Source organism: Parasteatoda tepidariorum, chromosome 3 (genome assembly GCF_982258835.1).
Source record: "Parasteatoda tepidariorum strain Cologne lab strain chromosome 3, Ptep-v5.0, whole genome shotgun sequence".
Classification (NCBI taxonomy): Eukaryota; Metazoa; Arthropoda; class Arachnida; order Araneae; family Theridiidae; genus Parasteatoda; species Parasteatoda tepidariorum.
This window is the reverse complement of record NC_141757.1, coordinates 101,908,870-101,926,148: the sequence shown is the minus strand read 5'-3', so window position 1 is coordinate 101,926,148 and position 17,279 is coordinate 101,908,870. Positions and strand designations below refer to the sequence as shown.

At 29.3% G+C, this 17,279-nt stretch overlaps 1 protein-coding gene across 1 annotated transcript; it reads right to left on the bottom strand.

Annotated features, from left to right (window-relative positions):
* Positions 1 to 1,066: 1,066 nt before the first annotated feature.
* LOC107454636 (uncharacterized) lies at positions 1,067 to 17,043 on the bottom strand. The gene is made up of 5 exons (XM_087159850.1): positions 16,900 to 17,043; positions 14,244 to 14,370; positions 9,402 to 9,544; positions 7,847 to 8,015; positions 1,067 to 1,400 (listed from the first exon to the last, which is right to left on the bottom strand). The coding sequence occupies exons 1-5, from the start codon at positions 16,937 to 16,939 to the stop codon at positions 1,217 to 1,219; spliced, it is 663 nt and encodes a 220-aa protein (XP_087015976.1). The 5' UTR covers positions 16,940 to 17,043; the 3' UTR covers positions 1,067 to 1,216.
* Positions 17,044 to 17,279: the final 236 nt, after the last annotated feature.

The following is a 17,279-nucleotide window of genomic DNA, read 5'->3' as shown; positions in this document are numbered from 1 at the left end:
CATTTTATCTTCGTTCTCAGGAAATTCATGCATTATTAAGACATGTGACCGAATGACGTAAAAGAAGTTACTTTTATTTTATATATTAAACTTAAAATGTTTACATTTTGTTCTATATGCATATTTTTATCAAAATATTGCAAAAGGAAGATACATTTCTTTTATTTTATAAGTATTTTTCAAGAAAACAATTTGAGCACAAATGTGAACAATTCACTTGTCAGCCATGTGATTACTTTAGAATGCTGCCAGATTCAAAAAATTTAAAATTATCAAAAATGAAACGGCAATATGTAGACTTTGGCTATTTTTGAACATATTTTTAAAATTAAAATATGCAATTCATAAACAAAAAAAATTTCACTTAAAAGTTGACACTTCCGTGGAATTGCCCTCAAAATAAGGGAATTATTCTCAGCGTTTGAAAAATTTTATGAGCCTAGTAAATACGTATATTGGAGAAAGTCTTTAAACATTAAAAAATTAGACCACAAGCGATTTTCATTTTAACAAAACTGTTGTTTTTCTCCATATTGAACTTTTGCTTTATTTTCATAATAAGGGCAGAGAACGCTAATTTTAGATAAGCTAAATTTAACTAACAGTCATGATCAACAGTTGCAAACTAACAGTAGTCATAAAAATAGCATATAATTAAAGAAGCCTCAGGGGTTAGAGATTTTCATCCAATGAAGCAATGAAAATTTTGTGCCTAACTGGTTCAATACACGGCCAACTTCTTTCTATGTCACAGGGATTAAAAAACTTCCAAAACATTGGAAATTTTTTTAAAAAGTTCACGGAAAGTATAAAGTAAGTATGTAGATAATATAAGATGCAAGCAAGTAGATGTAAGTATTAAAAAATATTATCTCAACTGCTTCTACCTGGTGAGAACAAGGGTCGGATTTTGAGACTAATGACTTGGTTGCAGCAGTTTATATGCAATTCGCCTAATACACGAATTAAAATGGAAAATGATACGATTTAAAGAATTTTCAGGTAAGACAATGAACGTAAATAAATTAATTTTACTTACATAAATGTTTGAATAACGACAAAAAGGAAGAAAAAAATGTAGAACTTTATTGTGAGCAAACATCCAACGAAAGGAGTGGCAATTATATTTCTGGTTTTACATGAGCGAACAATAAAAATAGCTTATATTTGAGTGTATGTAATAATGAAAAAACCTCTGAAATCTGTATTCATTTTCTTATTTTCTCGATTCAAACTTCATGAGTTGCCTTAACTCTTCAATCACAGTCTCATGTTCTTCATGGCATACTTCTTTCGCCAGTCTGCTTTTTTCGACTATCCACTCGAATAAATTCTTGGCATTGTGACCGCATGAATTGGATAATGACGCAGCTACACACCCAACTTCAAGTACAGTTTTCCTGCAAAAAAAATTATATTTTAATTAAATGGATTAACTGTTGAATTTTTATTGTTGAATTAAACTACGTTACTTGGACACATTTATACTGCATTTGAATTTCTCAACAAGACCTAATAATTGACAAAAAAAATCAAGTTGCAATATTACCAGGCATTCGCTGGTAGGCTTACAATTTGAAGGAATTTTTTAAAATAAAAATTTAAAATTTATCGATAATTCAAGATCCACTTCTAATCAAGCCTTTTTATATAATAAATTTTAATTCAGCTATGTTATACCTTGAATAACGCATTGATTTCGTTAAGGTTGCGTTTTGTGTACTGTTAAGTACTATCAGATCATCAGATGCTAAATGAACTCGAGTAAGTAAAGTACTATCAGATGGTAAATAGTTTATATTCTCTAATTAAAATTAATAGATGTTACAAAAAGATTTTTGATTGATTCTTTTATAATAATACTTTGGGCAATTTTAAGGCATGCACCGACAGCAGTGCTGGCATAAAATATCCTCAATAGTAGACGGATCATAGGCTTGAATGCTCAAGCGGACGGGTTAAGCGTGGAAGAATTTCGTGTTTAGAGGTTTTCCTCTCCATGTAACGCAAATGCGGTTCAGTTCCTTCAAAACGTACTCCAGTTTGCCCTAATACTTGATGCGTTCACTTGTCTTCTGGTTGGGTTAAAAATTACAAAGCTATGGAGTTGCATATTGATAGTGGAAAACTCAGAACTGGGTCTATTGTTCCACGCTGGAAATATTTAATTAATTTTGAATCTGCAATGTCATACTACGTATTACGCCTTTCTTGCAATTTTAAGTTCTAATTAGAGAGGATGTTTTTCCAGAAATTAATTAAAAATTAATTTTTGCAGTAAAACTTATTTACTATTTTTAGTCCACTTACAGTTACGAAGTTTATAAATAGTTTTTAATTTTTACAGTACTATTTGGTTTTATTTTACATAAATATATATATCATAATTTATTAATTATTGTATTCACTATAACTAATATATTTTATAATTAATCATAATTTATAAAGGATAGAACCGTGTTTTGCATTTTCAAATATCTTAGAAATTATAGAAAAATATGAAACACATATGGCAACAGAACATTGTTCAAAAAATCCTAGGATCATTTGAGAACTGAAGCTTTTGAACTGAGTTCGTCTCAAAACTACAGTTTGGTTCGCGTTATTTATTGTGTTTATCTTTTGTTGTACTTCATGACACGTTGAGAAATGGCGAAGTGATGCTGCAAATTTAGGTTAACTTATTCGCATTAGTTCTCGTTGTAAATTATTTTCAGTATTAGCTTAAGTTAAGTATTGGTGTCATTAATATTACTTTCTTATATTTAAATGTCCTCGCAGGGAATTCTTCCGTTGTTAAAAAAATATATTAAAATGACTTAAAAATAGCACAGAAATGATATAATCATAAAAGTTCTATCATTCACATAATTCTTCGTGTGAATACGGACCTCTTTAAAGCATAATTTAAACTAGAGTTTCTTAAACTGTGCGTTGCGACCACAATTGGGGTCGCAGATCTTGCAGCAGAAGTCTCCAAAAATTTCAGTATTTTTAAAATTTCTCAAACTTATTTTTACAATGACTAAATATTTTTACAATATATATCAGAAAATAGATAAAGATATTTATGTGAGACTGCATTGTCATCTTTATCCACCATAAAATCAAAGTGTCTATCAGATATAAACGATATTGAAGAAATACTTCGTTCTGCAGTACCGACTATTTTGACAAGATTTAATAATATAGTACAATAATAAAAATAAGTTACATTAATTTTGTAAATTCAAACATACGATTTATTAGGATGTATGATTTACTATCACGTATTAGGATGTGCCTATTTCTATATATGTTTTAAGATATGTTAATAATTTAAAATTTCAACAATGTTCTACGTCTTAAAAATAATTGAAGTTAATGCTCTAAAACTACAATAGTTTAATGCGGTAAAAGTGAAGAAACTGAGAGCTTCACTAACTGGTGGACGGATATGCGCTATGCTTATGGGAACCCAAAATTATTTTCGTAAGTATTGTGGGGTCCCCACACTAAAAAATTTCAAACCCCTGATGTAAACTATAACTGACATAAGTGTTAGTATTTTTTTATTGCATGAATAAGGCTCTCATGAATAATAACCTAGAAAAGTGATCAACTTAATAACATTATTCACTTTTACATTTAAAATTATATAACTACAAAAACGAACATTTTCAAATTCAATCATCTCTTTGCTACACTGTAAAAAATCTCGGTTAATGTTTATCCAATACTTGGTGCAAAGTTTGCTAATTGCACCATAAATAGGATAAATCAAAAATTATTTTATCTAGGTTGCACCATAAATTGGAAAATATGATCAAGAAATGCGTTTATGGCGCAATCGATTGCACCAAACTTTCGTACTATGACAGGCACGTGACCGATGACTTATTACGTAGTTGACTTATTACGACTTTGTTGTTGAATCTTGATATCATCTCATGCAAGTTGTCTTTGAAATTGTCCATTTCTTTTGAAGGTAAGTAAACTTTTCTTAATTATTTGCATTAATTACAGTTCATTTCTTTAATATCAACTTTAAAAATTTTGTTGTCTGTTCCGAAAGTGTTAGCTTCAAATTTCTTATAGGAAACTGTTTCGATGTATGAATAATTAAATATTTTAAAATCTATATTAGCTCTTTTTCAGTAAATAAGGAGATATAACGATTTTATGTGCACAGAAAGTGCATTTACAGTTTATTTGGCTAAAGGAGCATAGTTTTCCGCCAAATTCACTGCCGGTGAAAATTTTCTAGGTGCGTGATTTTATTTCATTCCACCGATCAAAAAAATTCGTATGTGCTTTCTGTTAGGATTAAAACTTTTTATCAATATCTCTGCTTTTGTTTTGATTTTCATGTTCTATTTTGCTCTTTTTCGTTTGTAATATCACATAATTACACGAATTTTGGTCTATACATTCTAAAGTGCTTCGGTTGTAAAATTTTCAATGCGAATTATTCACCTCAAATTAATACTAACCGTTGTCATGGAAACTAGATTTCTCTTTACGTTCTCTGAGAGCACGAGGTAGGAGAAAAACTTAGTGGGTAATATTGGCGCTAAAGAAAACAAAGCGATATTTTTTTTTTAATTCACCAATAATACCTTACTGAAATTTAAAACAAAACACCGACAAGAATAAGATTTGTTTTAGAACATTTAGAAATTAACTGATTTCTTATTAGAATTTTTTCTTAAAATATATTTTATTATTAATATTTTTTAACTAAGAGAAAATTTTTTTCAATGAAACAAAGTATTGTATTTAAAAAGATCATAAATATATCTTTTTTATTAAATACATATAAAAAAATACTTTGATACTCATAGATACTCTGCTTTAGATACTTATTTTTCGATGTTTTTTTAATTTTTACTTATTTATTTTATTTTTTGTAGCTTTAAATATATTAATTTAGCCCACATTTGTGTTTTGTGGGTGAGGGGAAGGATAATATAACCATAAAATTGAACGTTTTCATTGATCCTCAAAAATGTCATACGTATTCTTTATAATATTTACAGTTGTTTTTGTTTTTTTAAATAATTTTTTTTTTGAAAAGTTTCATTTTAATTACAAAAGTGAAATTTTTTTATTCTGAAATATATGTGCTTCTATGAAACAAAAGACCTTTAGTTAAAAAGGCAACCCTCACAAACAGTATACATGTGGAGTTTCAATACTATCCACATGACTACTGCTTGTGTGTTAATCGTCAGCCAGATTCCACCCTCTTAGACTCAACACGAACTCTTTTATCTATACAAGTGATGATCAATTTGTTCATTTATTATTTTAACTGTTTGCAGTTCCTTCAGTAATTTTTTTACTGTGCCGCTCTGCATAAAATTCAATTCACAATTTCTCAAGTGGAGAAATTCTATTTTGGTGTTTTAGCGCATTTTAACAAAAATAATAATAATAATATTTTAAAATATCAATATCTTTCATTCCTTTCCGGAATCTTTGTGGGTAAAAGGAGGCTTAAGATAAAAATCCCCCCCCCCTGTATAAATAGTTGGTCTCGAAATTTTTGTTTTTTAAGGTAGTGAAATGTTTTAAAATTTTTTTACACGAGAACTACAATTTCTCAATTTTCTTTATATTGTATTTTAAAAATAGTAATTAAAATATGACTTTCTTTGATTTATCTTTCTATGTTTTAAAAAAGTAAGGATTCAAATTTTGTTTCTTCTGTACATTTTATTAGCATAAATTACATTATTTTTAATCTTCTTTCATTAGCATAAAGATACCAACAACATCAATGATTTTAATTGAGAAAGAGACACAGGAAAAAATATTGTTATACCCAGTGCCGAACCAACTGATTCTGCCAAAATCACCAGAATTCCAGAAGGTTATAAACAGTTTTTTCACACTTGAAAGTGCTAGTTTCAAGAACAGCTTACAAACAAGGAATGTGTATAGTTTCAAGTTTTGAGAATGAAGAACCTGTGCTTGGAAAAACAATTATTCTTTTGTAAATAGGCTCCAAAATTTTATTTGTGTGTAATCTTTTTAAAACTTGTTGTGTTTTTTACAATCAACTAAAAAATGTTATATAGTTAAAGTAATAACACCAGAAAATCTATAATCATGAATATGTAATAAAAATATTGTTTTTTCTCAAATACTCACCATTATTTACTAATTTATAAAAAAAAATTACAGTATTTTTTTTCAAGCTGTGGGAAATTTTACTCTTTTTATCAAGTGGTAAATTATGCTTGTAAAAAAGTAATTTAGCTATATTGTAGATTTTAATTCAGATGAGGCAGAATATGCCAAGAAATTTAGTATCTAATTAAAATATAGAAAATTATTTTCAGATGATCCCAAATTTCAAAACTCTAAACATTGAGGCATAACATAATTTTTATTTTAAATTACTGTAAATTTAAAATAAGTTTGAATTGAATGCACTCTCTTAGTAACAAAAACATACTATCGATCATATTTCTGAGTGAATATTTTGTTTTTTTGTGAATGCTGTGATATGTATAAAAAGTATAATATATTTAAATTTTAAGATTTTGCTTAAAAATTATTACATTCTGTCTATGTATACAAATATCAAAGTGATTGTAAATGAATAAATTATGTTTAAATATTGATCTGTATATTTTTTGCTAATATTTCCAAGTTATTTCATTATTTTTACATTTCTTAATTTACTTCAAATTTAATATTTCCATACTCCAATGTAATTAATATTGGAATGTTTCCTTAATTAGAGATTGGGATTTGACCAATACAATATTCGTCTACTTTTTTATATAAATTTTTACTTGTGAAAGTAATATTTTCATTTTTAAATAATAAAATAATTTCAAAATACATAGTAATAAGAATTTGATTCAGCCTAAAATTAAAATTCTTTTTATTTACATGCGGTATTAACTCTATAGCATAGGTTCGTGCTTTAAATGAAATGTAAAAAATTATTAAATTTTACATAGATCAATTTGAAGAAAGAAAAAGTTTTTATATGAACGAAAATATTTTTAAAGCGCCAAAAGGCAGATAAAGTTAGCATCATTAATAAATATTTATAAAAAAAAGAGAAGATAATTTAAATCAAATTATAATTTAATTATTTAAATATATAAAAATTCAAGAAGCTATTTTTATTTTAGATGTATTATTTAATATATATATATATATATATATATATATATATATATATATATATATATATATATATATATATATATATATATATATATATATATATATACATATATATATATATATTAATATTACATAACACATCTAAAATAAAAATAGTTTTATTAATTTTTATAGATTTAAATAATTTAATTATAATTTGATTTAAATTATATCCTCTTTTTTCAATAAATATTTATTAATGATGCTAACTTTATCTGCTTTTCGCCGCTTTAAAAATATTTAATAATGGTGCAACCTTCCTCGCTTTTTAGTTCCCTTCAAAACACTTATTTTTGGTGCAACCTTTCGCCGCTTTTAGGCTCTTTCAAAATTCCGATTTTTGGTGCAACCTTCTCTCGTTGTTTGGAACTAGTGAAAGCACCAATATATAGTAAAACTGAGCACGACTTTATGTAGCCAGCAAATGAATACCAATATTTGGTGCCGCATAGCTCGAAATTTTTTACAGTTCACATTTATAGATATAAATGAATAAAAAGTACTTCAGAAATCCCGATGCCTTGCATTATTCCACGATTGGAGGATGCAATTTTGCTTTCGATAATGTCCACGAAAGTTACGTAGGAATATGCATTAAACGAATACAATAGTGTCTCAATGAATAACAAACAAGCAACGGACCAAGTTAACAACAATTATAGACCTTTTAGTTACTTACAAACAGTTTTCTAGTTCCATTCTTTTTTCATCTGTGTCCCCTGTAACGAGTTCACGCATTCTCTCAATGATATCTGGAGTTTCTTCCATTAGAGTTGCAAGATAAGTTGAACAGAAATGTTGGGTATGCTTTAAGGCTCCAGCAATGCATTTTATGCTGTCGACAAGAACTGCGAATTAAAACAATCAAGACAAATAACTTGTGATTTTAAAAAAATTATTAAAGTAAATTAAGAGGATTAATTAATGAAAATTGCCCAAAGGAAACAAGGACAAACGAAAGGTAAACTGTATCAAATATATAAAACTTCCCACATGAGAAATTTTAAAACGATGCATTCAGCAGTACCAAACTCTACCTTCAATCCCAAACCTTGGGGGTGGAGAGAGGAACAACTTTGAATAGTTACTTATATATTTTTATTGCCTTCCTCTATTTTTTCATTGCAGATTTGGATTTCCCATAAAAAAAGTTCCCCAATATGATATATAAGTTGTATTTGCGTGTTTATGGGTGATGCCGCAATTATACAGTAAGTTGGGAGAAACATTTTATATATATATATATATATATATATATATATATATATATATATATATATATATATATATATATATATATATATATATATATATATATATATATATATATATATAACGTGCCAGTAATTGCAGGCATCAAGCTCAATGGCTGAACACCGCTTCAAGCAGAATGACTAACACCGCACCAAGCACAATGGCTAACACATCTTTGAGAAATATAACGTTATATCTTAGTGGTATTGCAGAGTGATTATTCTAGATCATGTTCAATTTTTTAGAGTTAGGATAGTTCCAGACTTTCTCTTTGTGGACTACAATATGCACTGAAGTGTCGAACACACTAAAAAATAAAGATATTGACCGTATACAATGACCTGTGTATTCCTCGAAACTGAATCCTAAAGAGTATGTCTAGAATGCCCTTGAAGGACATGCTTCAAAAAGAAAGCACTCTTTCTAAATCGTACAAGAGTTGAAAACCGCCTTGCGAGAGGAGTGGGACAATATACCGCAAAAGACTCTTCGATAGTTTAGAGGACAGCATGAATAGCAGATGAAAACTTCGCATTAGCGTCCTTGCTAATTACACATCTTATTGAAGTACACATTTCTGTTTCATTCTCGCAAAGACTCCTTTGCGATGGCTAGCTGGAAATCGTCCAATGAGCAACGTTTTCTTAAAAATATTTTTTAATTTTACTTTTCGATACATCGATATCTGAATTATTTTGCTCAATAATCAATGCACATTGCCTCTACTAAAAATGTACTTAGTTTCATTTTATCAATCAACCCCTATTATTAATTGTTCCAAAAAAATGTAACTGTTCCTTAGCAATTATCAAGCCGTGTCTAAACCGTTATTATATTTTTTTTTATTATTTATAATTTTTTGTTATAAAGTATGATATATATATATATATATATATATATATATATATATATATATATATATCACACGAATACTTGAAAATTCATAAGATAATGCATATAGTACCTTGGCGGTACATTACCTTGGTAAACTCGTGACTGATTGTTGCAGAGTATTAAAATTGCACCGAAATTGAAAAATCCTCGATGCGGGATATCATCTCCTTCATCCGTATCGCAATTTCTTAAGAACTCTGAAATGCAATGATGAAAGGGTACCAAATCTCTAAAAAAAAAAGACATTTTTTTTTTACGCAAGATAAAATCTGTAAAAGATTTATTGTATAGAGCACAAATTAAAAAACGGACCATCCGGAATAACTTTTGATCTAATGATCTTCACTAGGACTCAATCTTTATGGTTTGAGGGGGACGACTTCAAATACGCTATATAATTAGAGCAGATTATATTTTAAGTTGCGAAATCAGTCACTGAATACCCTTTTTGAACAAAGGTGCATTTTTTTGAAGGATTCAGAGTTATGACAACCTTAATAGATTCTCAATTTTAACCTTCAAAACATAGAGGGCAGTCGCAATCTGGGAATTATGATCCCAATAGTTTGGTCAGGAGAGCGGTCAAAAATTTGGAGCCCTTTATGTTAATTTTAGTTTTTGCGTATTCAGTCATATCTCGATAGGCTTTCAAGCAAATTGAAAAATTTTCGCACTAAATTATATAGTTCGTTTATCCAAAACTAACTCAATGAAATATATAAAAAGCATTCCCTCAACTATCCGCTGTGGTCCAGAGGGATCATGGTTTTTTAGGCTCCCCATTTTCTTGACCAACAGCATGATTGTGGCAATGTGGTCAGCACACTGCACAGCCCGCCTTTACTTCCCAGAAAGAGTGGTATCCACTGATCTGAAACTGGATGAACTTCAAGCTCAAACTAGGAACAGCTTTTAACTTTACCCAGTGCCTTAACCACGCAGCTATCGCGACTCGCCATGCAAAATATGACTTTTAGTAAATATTCATTATTTTAAATTATTATATTAAAGAATGGTCAAAAAATTTTTGAATTGTTAGGTATGCAAGTTTTTGCCTCATGTTGCAGAATGCAATTTTGAATAGTAAAATATAAAATTTGTAAAAAATCGATCGAATAGTTAAAAAAAAAATCGAATTTAGAAAAAGTCGTAATTTTAAAATTTTATTTTTCCTGAGCAATTCGGTCAATTTTACACAAATCTTGTAATTGCAATATTTGAAATGATGCAAAAATTTTGATACCTTACAAATAAATATTTTTTTGACTATCATTACATAAAATAAAACAATTAGGATCATGATTGAGTCTCAGAGCGTGAACATCCAATCAGTAGATCAAAAGTTATTCTCGATAATCCATTTTTTCACGAACCTTACAACAATTTATTCTATTTTTCCTGATTTTAAATAATTGAAAGTAGATTCAATTCCGTTCAATACTATATTCGCATTTATCGATATATCTCTAGTTAAAGAGTTACTTCCCAGACTAGTTACTTCCCAGACAGAGTGGTATTCATTGATATGAAGTTGGATGAACTTCAACCTTGAACTGGGAATCAAACTGCTGCTTTTAACAATGACAGCCCATTGCCTTAAGCACTGGGCCATTGCGACTCGCCATGCAAAATATAACTTTTAGTAAATATTTATTTTTTTAAATTATTATATTAATTAATGGTCAAAAAATTTTGAATTGCAAGGTATACAAAATTTAGCATCATATTACAAAATGCAATTTTAAATAGTAAAATGTAAATTTTTTGAAAATCGGTTGAAAAGTTAAAAAAAAGCGAATTTTGAAAAAGTCGTATTCTTAAAATTTTATTTTTCCTGAGAGATTCAGCCAATTTTGCAAATTTTGTAATTGGATTCTTTAAAATGATGCAAGTGTTTTATACCCTACAATTCAATTTTTTTAGACTATTAATAAATAAAAAAAAATTATGATTATGATTGAGTCTCAGAACGTGAGCATCTGATCAGTAGATCAAAAGTTAGTCACGATATTCATTTTTTTAACACACCGTTCAACAATTTATTCATTCCCCCTACACTGATTTTAAGTAATTGAAAGTATATTCAATTCTGTTCAATACTATATTCGCATTTATTGATATCTCTCTAGTTAAAGAGATTTCTAAAAATAATAACAAAATAACAACAAAAAAAAGAAAAAAGCTCACAGGAATAATTTTTAATTAAAAAATTTAATAAAATGTAAAGTAGTTAGAGGAGCTCGCTCATTTTACCTTGGTTTCGAAGTTTGCAGAAAGACCATAATATTTATTTAAAGAATTGACAGGATTAAACCAATTATCAATACTTATATATAATTTGTAAAAACCTCTATTAATTTTATTATGAAAAATGTATGTTTCAAGGAGCCAGTTTTCTGACTTTTGTTTACGAGAATTTGAAAATAATACCAAAAAAAAAATGAAATTTAGGCTATCAGTGAAATCCTAGCACTATTAAATTTTGTAAAGCCACTGGAAATCCTTGCATAATTAATTAATGCCAGACATTATTAATTAAATATATTTTTTACAATATTTTAAGTTTTGCAGGGGGTCAGCCATTAGGTTTGTGTCTCTTTCCAAGTTCAGAACTATTTGAGTATTTTTCTTTGCTTTCAGATTGCTTTAGTTACTTATTATGAGTTATTCTTGTTTAATACCAAGTTCTTAAACTTCAATTTTCGTTCTTTAATAGAGGCTACACACATTGTTGGATACTGGTCCCCAACCCAGAATAGTAATCTAGTTAAGACGCACCCCAGAGAGTAAGCAACCTTGCATAAAACGTTGTATTTTCATATTCATCATTTATGCATAGAAAGGTTGACTAATTAATATTTTTTTAAACTTAGCAGTAATACTAATACGCGAAAAATCTTTCATTGAAAATTGAATAAAGTATTGCAGAAACCTTCACAAAAAAATCTCTTTTTTTTTCGCTTTTACTGTAAATCTTTCCCTCCTTTTTTTTCATGCTAGTGTGGGGAGAGTAGATACCTACAATGTAAACTTCATCTCGATCGAGTTAACATGTCTTATTATATACAAGTGATTTGAATTGTATTTTTGCAGTGGTAAACATTCTACAGCATTCCCATATCAGAATTATAGCTGTGGTAGAATTCAATGAATGGATAGCATTAGTTGATTTATTGCTGTTTTGTTAGAAGCTGGGAGAGCTGTAATAAGATTACCGTAGTTTTGCTGATGGTGAGAGCTGTATTAAGTTCACGGTCGTGGTTGCTCCTGTGTTGCCATTAGCAGTCGAGTGTAAGCAGGCCGACATTGTTTGTGATCGAGACTGAGTAGCAACAATGCGAGGAGGTGGATAATGTCACAGTCACAAGTAGAAAGTCAACTGTTCAATGTGGACAATCCATCGAAGTAAGCGTGTTCAAATATAGTAACGCCCGGTTCGGAAGATGGGCGTGGTCATATCGAAGTGGGAGTTTCTGTCAAGGTAGGCATGTTCACATCACGTCCGAAAGTCACCAATGTGGGGAGAGTAGATATCGATAATGTCAACCATCATCTATGAAAAGGTACCCCAAGATAGAATCGAGTTAACATGTCTTATATACTAGTGAATTGGAATTGTATTTTTGTAGCGGTAAACAAACTACATTAGCTTGAGCAGACACTCAAATCTAACATTTTTTTTCCGCGTTGCTTAATGATGAGGCCAACATGCTCTTTTAAAGTTTTAAATAAAGTATATAAGAGTCTGCGCAAATAAACCATATTTTATTGATGCTTCATAAGGTATAAAATAAACTTTGAGGAGGTGAATTTATACTCGTTTTGAGTCCATTTTCTACTCTTGATTTGCGAATGAATATTCATCCTCTAATTTAGAAGTTTTTTTAGCCATGTTTTGTAAAAGCAGATGTGATCTCAATTTAAAAGGGTTGTTCATGCAAGCTTATTTCAAATTTCATATTATACAAACTGGCATAGTTAAATTTAAAATTGCTTCAAGCGTACATGGTTTATTTGCTTATCATTTGAAAAGCTTTTTGGGTTTTGTGATAAAAGTTGTTACTGACATTAAAATAAAAGCAGATGTAATCTCAATTTGAAATGGTTGTTCATGCAAGCTTATTTCAAATTTCATATTATACAAACTGGCATAGTTAAATTTAAAATTGCTTCAAGCGTACATGGTTTATTTGCTTATCATTTGTAAAGCTTTTTGGGTTTTGTGATAAAAGTTGTTACTGACATTAAAATAAAAGCAGATGTAATCTCAATTTGAAATGGTTGTTCATGCAAGCTTATTTCAAATTTCATATTATACAAACTGGCATAGTTAAACTTAAAATTGCTTCAAGCGTACATGGTTTATTTGCTTATCATTTGTAAAGCTTTTTGGGTTTTGTGATAAAAGTTGTTACTGACATTAAAATAAAAGCAGATGTAATCTCAATTTGAAATGGTTGTTCATGCAAGCTTATTTCAAATTTCATATTATACAAACTGGCATAGTTAAATTTAAAATTGCTTCAAGCATGCATGGTTTATTTGCTTATCATTTGTAAAGCTTTTTGGGTTTTGTGATAAAAGTTGTTACTGACATTAAAATAAAAGCAGATGTAATCTCAATTTGAAATGGTTGTTCATGCAAGCTTATTTTAAATTTTATATTATACAAACTGGCATCGTTAAATTTAAAACTGCTTCAAGCGTGCATGGTTTATTTGCTTATCATTTGTAAAGCTTTTTGGGTTTTGTGATAAAAGTTGTTACTGACATTAACTCAACATGAAAAATTACAGTTGGATATGATACACGTAAGAATCAGTAATGTTATTTTTAGCATGCATACAAAGTACAAAAAAAAGTAGAAATTTAAAAAAGAAAAAAAAAATGCATTATCGTTGATTAAAAATCAGTTTTCAATTACTTACTTACACAAGGCGTCCACATCTTCAGCTGATTCTGGAAATGTACCATTTTTTTTAAACCTGCATGCTTCGAAAGGGTCTTTTTCACAAAGATTACTCTCAATTTCTTCTAAGGAACCACTGGTAATACCTATAAGCAGATAATCAATATTTTATTTATAACTGTAGCCTTGTAATTTTGAACCCAATCCAGAAGACGACAAATCTCTTGGATCAAGTATCGGGAGAAATTTGCCTTCATGGATGAATTTTTGGTGGAACTAACCGTTACATGGAGAAGAAAATAACTAAAACCTCCCCCGATTAACCTGACTGTGAAGCGACTCTAACCCATGATCCGTCTACTACTGAGGATATTTTACGTCAGCACTGTGTTCGGTGCAAGCCAGATACGAAAATTCGTATCGACCAGCCATCAATGCCCAGATAGAAAAGTAAGGTTGATTTTCACTCAGCAGAGACCTTTTAATGGAAACCTAAAAGTTATGCGGTTTACGTGTAAACCTTCTAATCTTAAAACGAGTTATGTGACAATGTGTTCTATTCTACGCACAATACCCTAATCCAAAACCTTGAAAATTAACCTTCTATATAAAAACCTTACATCGAGGTTGTCGTAGGGTTTTCAAGCCTGAAAAAATCCTTGAATAAAGCTAGTCTCAAGTTTAAAATAATCTTAAATCTAGGTAATTATAAGGTTTCTTTTCGCACTATTTTGTATGCTCAGCTAAAATACACCTTGTCATGAAATTTTAATGGCTAATGCAATTTGATCCTATCGCTAACGTGAAGTCAGCTAAAACGTCATTATGGACCTAAGAGACAATGCTTTAAAAAAAAAAGCTCTAAATATAATTTTCAACTATTTTAGGAAGAAAGGTTTAAAACTGCAATATTTTTGCGCTTTTGAAAAATATTTTCTAGTGCAAACGTTTTAGTGACAATAAAAGGAAAATTCTCACACAAGGCTGCCGTATGGTTACATGCTTTCTAGGATGGAATCGAACCCGGTTCACCTTTTTGAAAAAGGAACGTTCTATCCCCTGAACCACGACTGCTCAAGGTAAGAATCATCATTTGTCTATTTCGAGCTTTGTAACCGTTTTTCACTAGCGTTGCATTTTCTAAATTATAAGTAGTCATGTAATAAGTACCTTCATCAAACCAATTGGTTTACTTTCTAATCTAATTATAACGGCCAGTTCAACCTTAAAAAAATACTGATGCATAATTTCAGATAAAACTATGAATGCTTAAACTATTAATTTATTTCGAAAAATACGAACGTTTTTGCTACACTGAAATACATTTTAAAATGTAATATACTTGAATTTTCCATTGCTATATTTTTGAAAAATGCATAAGTAAACAAAGGGAGTTTTAGTGGTTGAATTTTAATTTTTGACTCCAAGCATGTACATTATTTATGAATGCATTCTGAAAGTATATTGTATGAGTAATCTGCCAAGGACACTCCATAATTCGACAATATTTACATTCTAGAAGTTTCTTTTAGTGGTATGAGTCGCATATGGAAAAATCAAGACTTGACAGGTTTGAGGAGATTCTTTCTCAAAATAATAATTTTCTTACTCACAAACAATAGTCATAATAAAGAAAATAAGAAACTTTTTTTCGATTTTATTCTGGTTAAGACTAAAACTTATAGCAACAAACATTTTACTTAGGTAATTTCCATCTTCCATGGGGATATAATGATTGCGTTTATTGTTTTAGACTGCGTAAATGGTAAACTCAGATTCAAGCAAGCTATCTGATGTCTTTTAGACTTGTTTAAGCAAGGAAAACGACAGTAAGAAATCTATCACTTGCTCTAAACTTAATCGCTAATCAAAAATAATGTTAGTATTAATAATAAATAAATAAATAAAAACGGACCACCTTGAGAAACTTTTGATCGAATGATCGGGTTCTTACTCTTAGTGTTCAATCTTAATGGTTTGAAATGCTGGTCACAAATATGCTAATTAAGTAGTACAGACCATATTTTATGTCAAGAAATTTGACACAAAAACGTTCTTTTTCTCTGAATAAACATACCGTTTTTTTAACTTATTGGGATTTCTGATGCACTTACTAGACGGGACAGTCGCACTATGAAAAGTTTGGTAGGAAAGTGTGGAAGGAGAGCGGTCCAAAGTTTGGTCCTTTTGATCCATTTTACTATCGGCGCATTTTGCCATGTCTCGGGAAATTTTTGAACGAATTGAAAATTTTTTGTACATAATTATAAAATTCGTTTATCTAATACAAATCCCACGCAAAATATATATTATAGTATTATAAGTTAATTATCTTAATAACCATAATATAAATAACTGCAATCAGTTTCTCTCTACAAGCTACAATTTTTTAAACGACATTTTTAGTCCATTTTGCGACAAAATACACAAATTTGAAAACTTAACATATAACAGGAAGTTACGTAAGCGCAGCAACAAACTTCGAGGTGAGTTGGAAAGAATCATTCATATTAAAATTGCACATGAAGTCATGCTCGGAAATATCCTCATACGCTGCTGGGGGTTAATAGTTTAAAATTAGTTTTTTCGGGTACAAACTTCGGAAAAAGTTTCTATCACGCAAAAAGAAAAAAAAGCTACAGTTATTTTTTTTAAAAAATATAAAGTTTTATTACCTTGAAAAAAGGCTGCAGAAAGCAGTATTAAAAATAACATTTTAAGACTGAAGTCGATTGAGTGTTATGTGAAGAAATAAATCACTTCGAAAGGATTGTATAAAATGCCTTAATTGTAATTTTCAGGAAACACTTTAAAGGAAATCTTAGAAGTGATAAATAACAATATCCGTTAATTAATTTAGTTGATTTTAATTTACACTTTTGTTTTTCTTTATCAACCGGGAGAGATATTGAATTAAATGACTTTTAAAAAACAAAACAAAAAAGATTTTTTCTACCATTTAGGCAACGCGCAAAATTTAGAGACCTGAAATACCAAAAATAGTTCGCAAGTCTTAAATTATATGATATTTAAAGAAAGGAATTTTTATACTTAG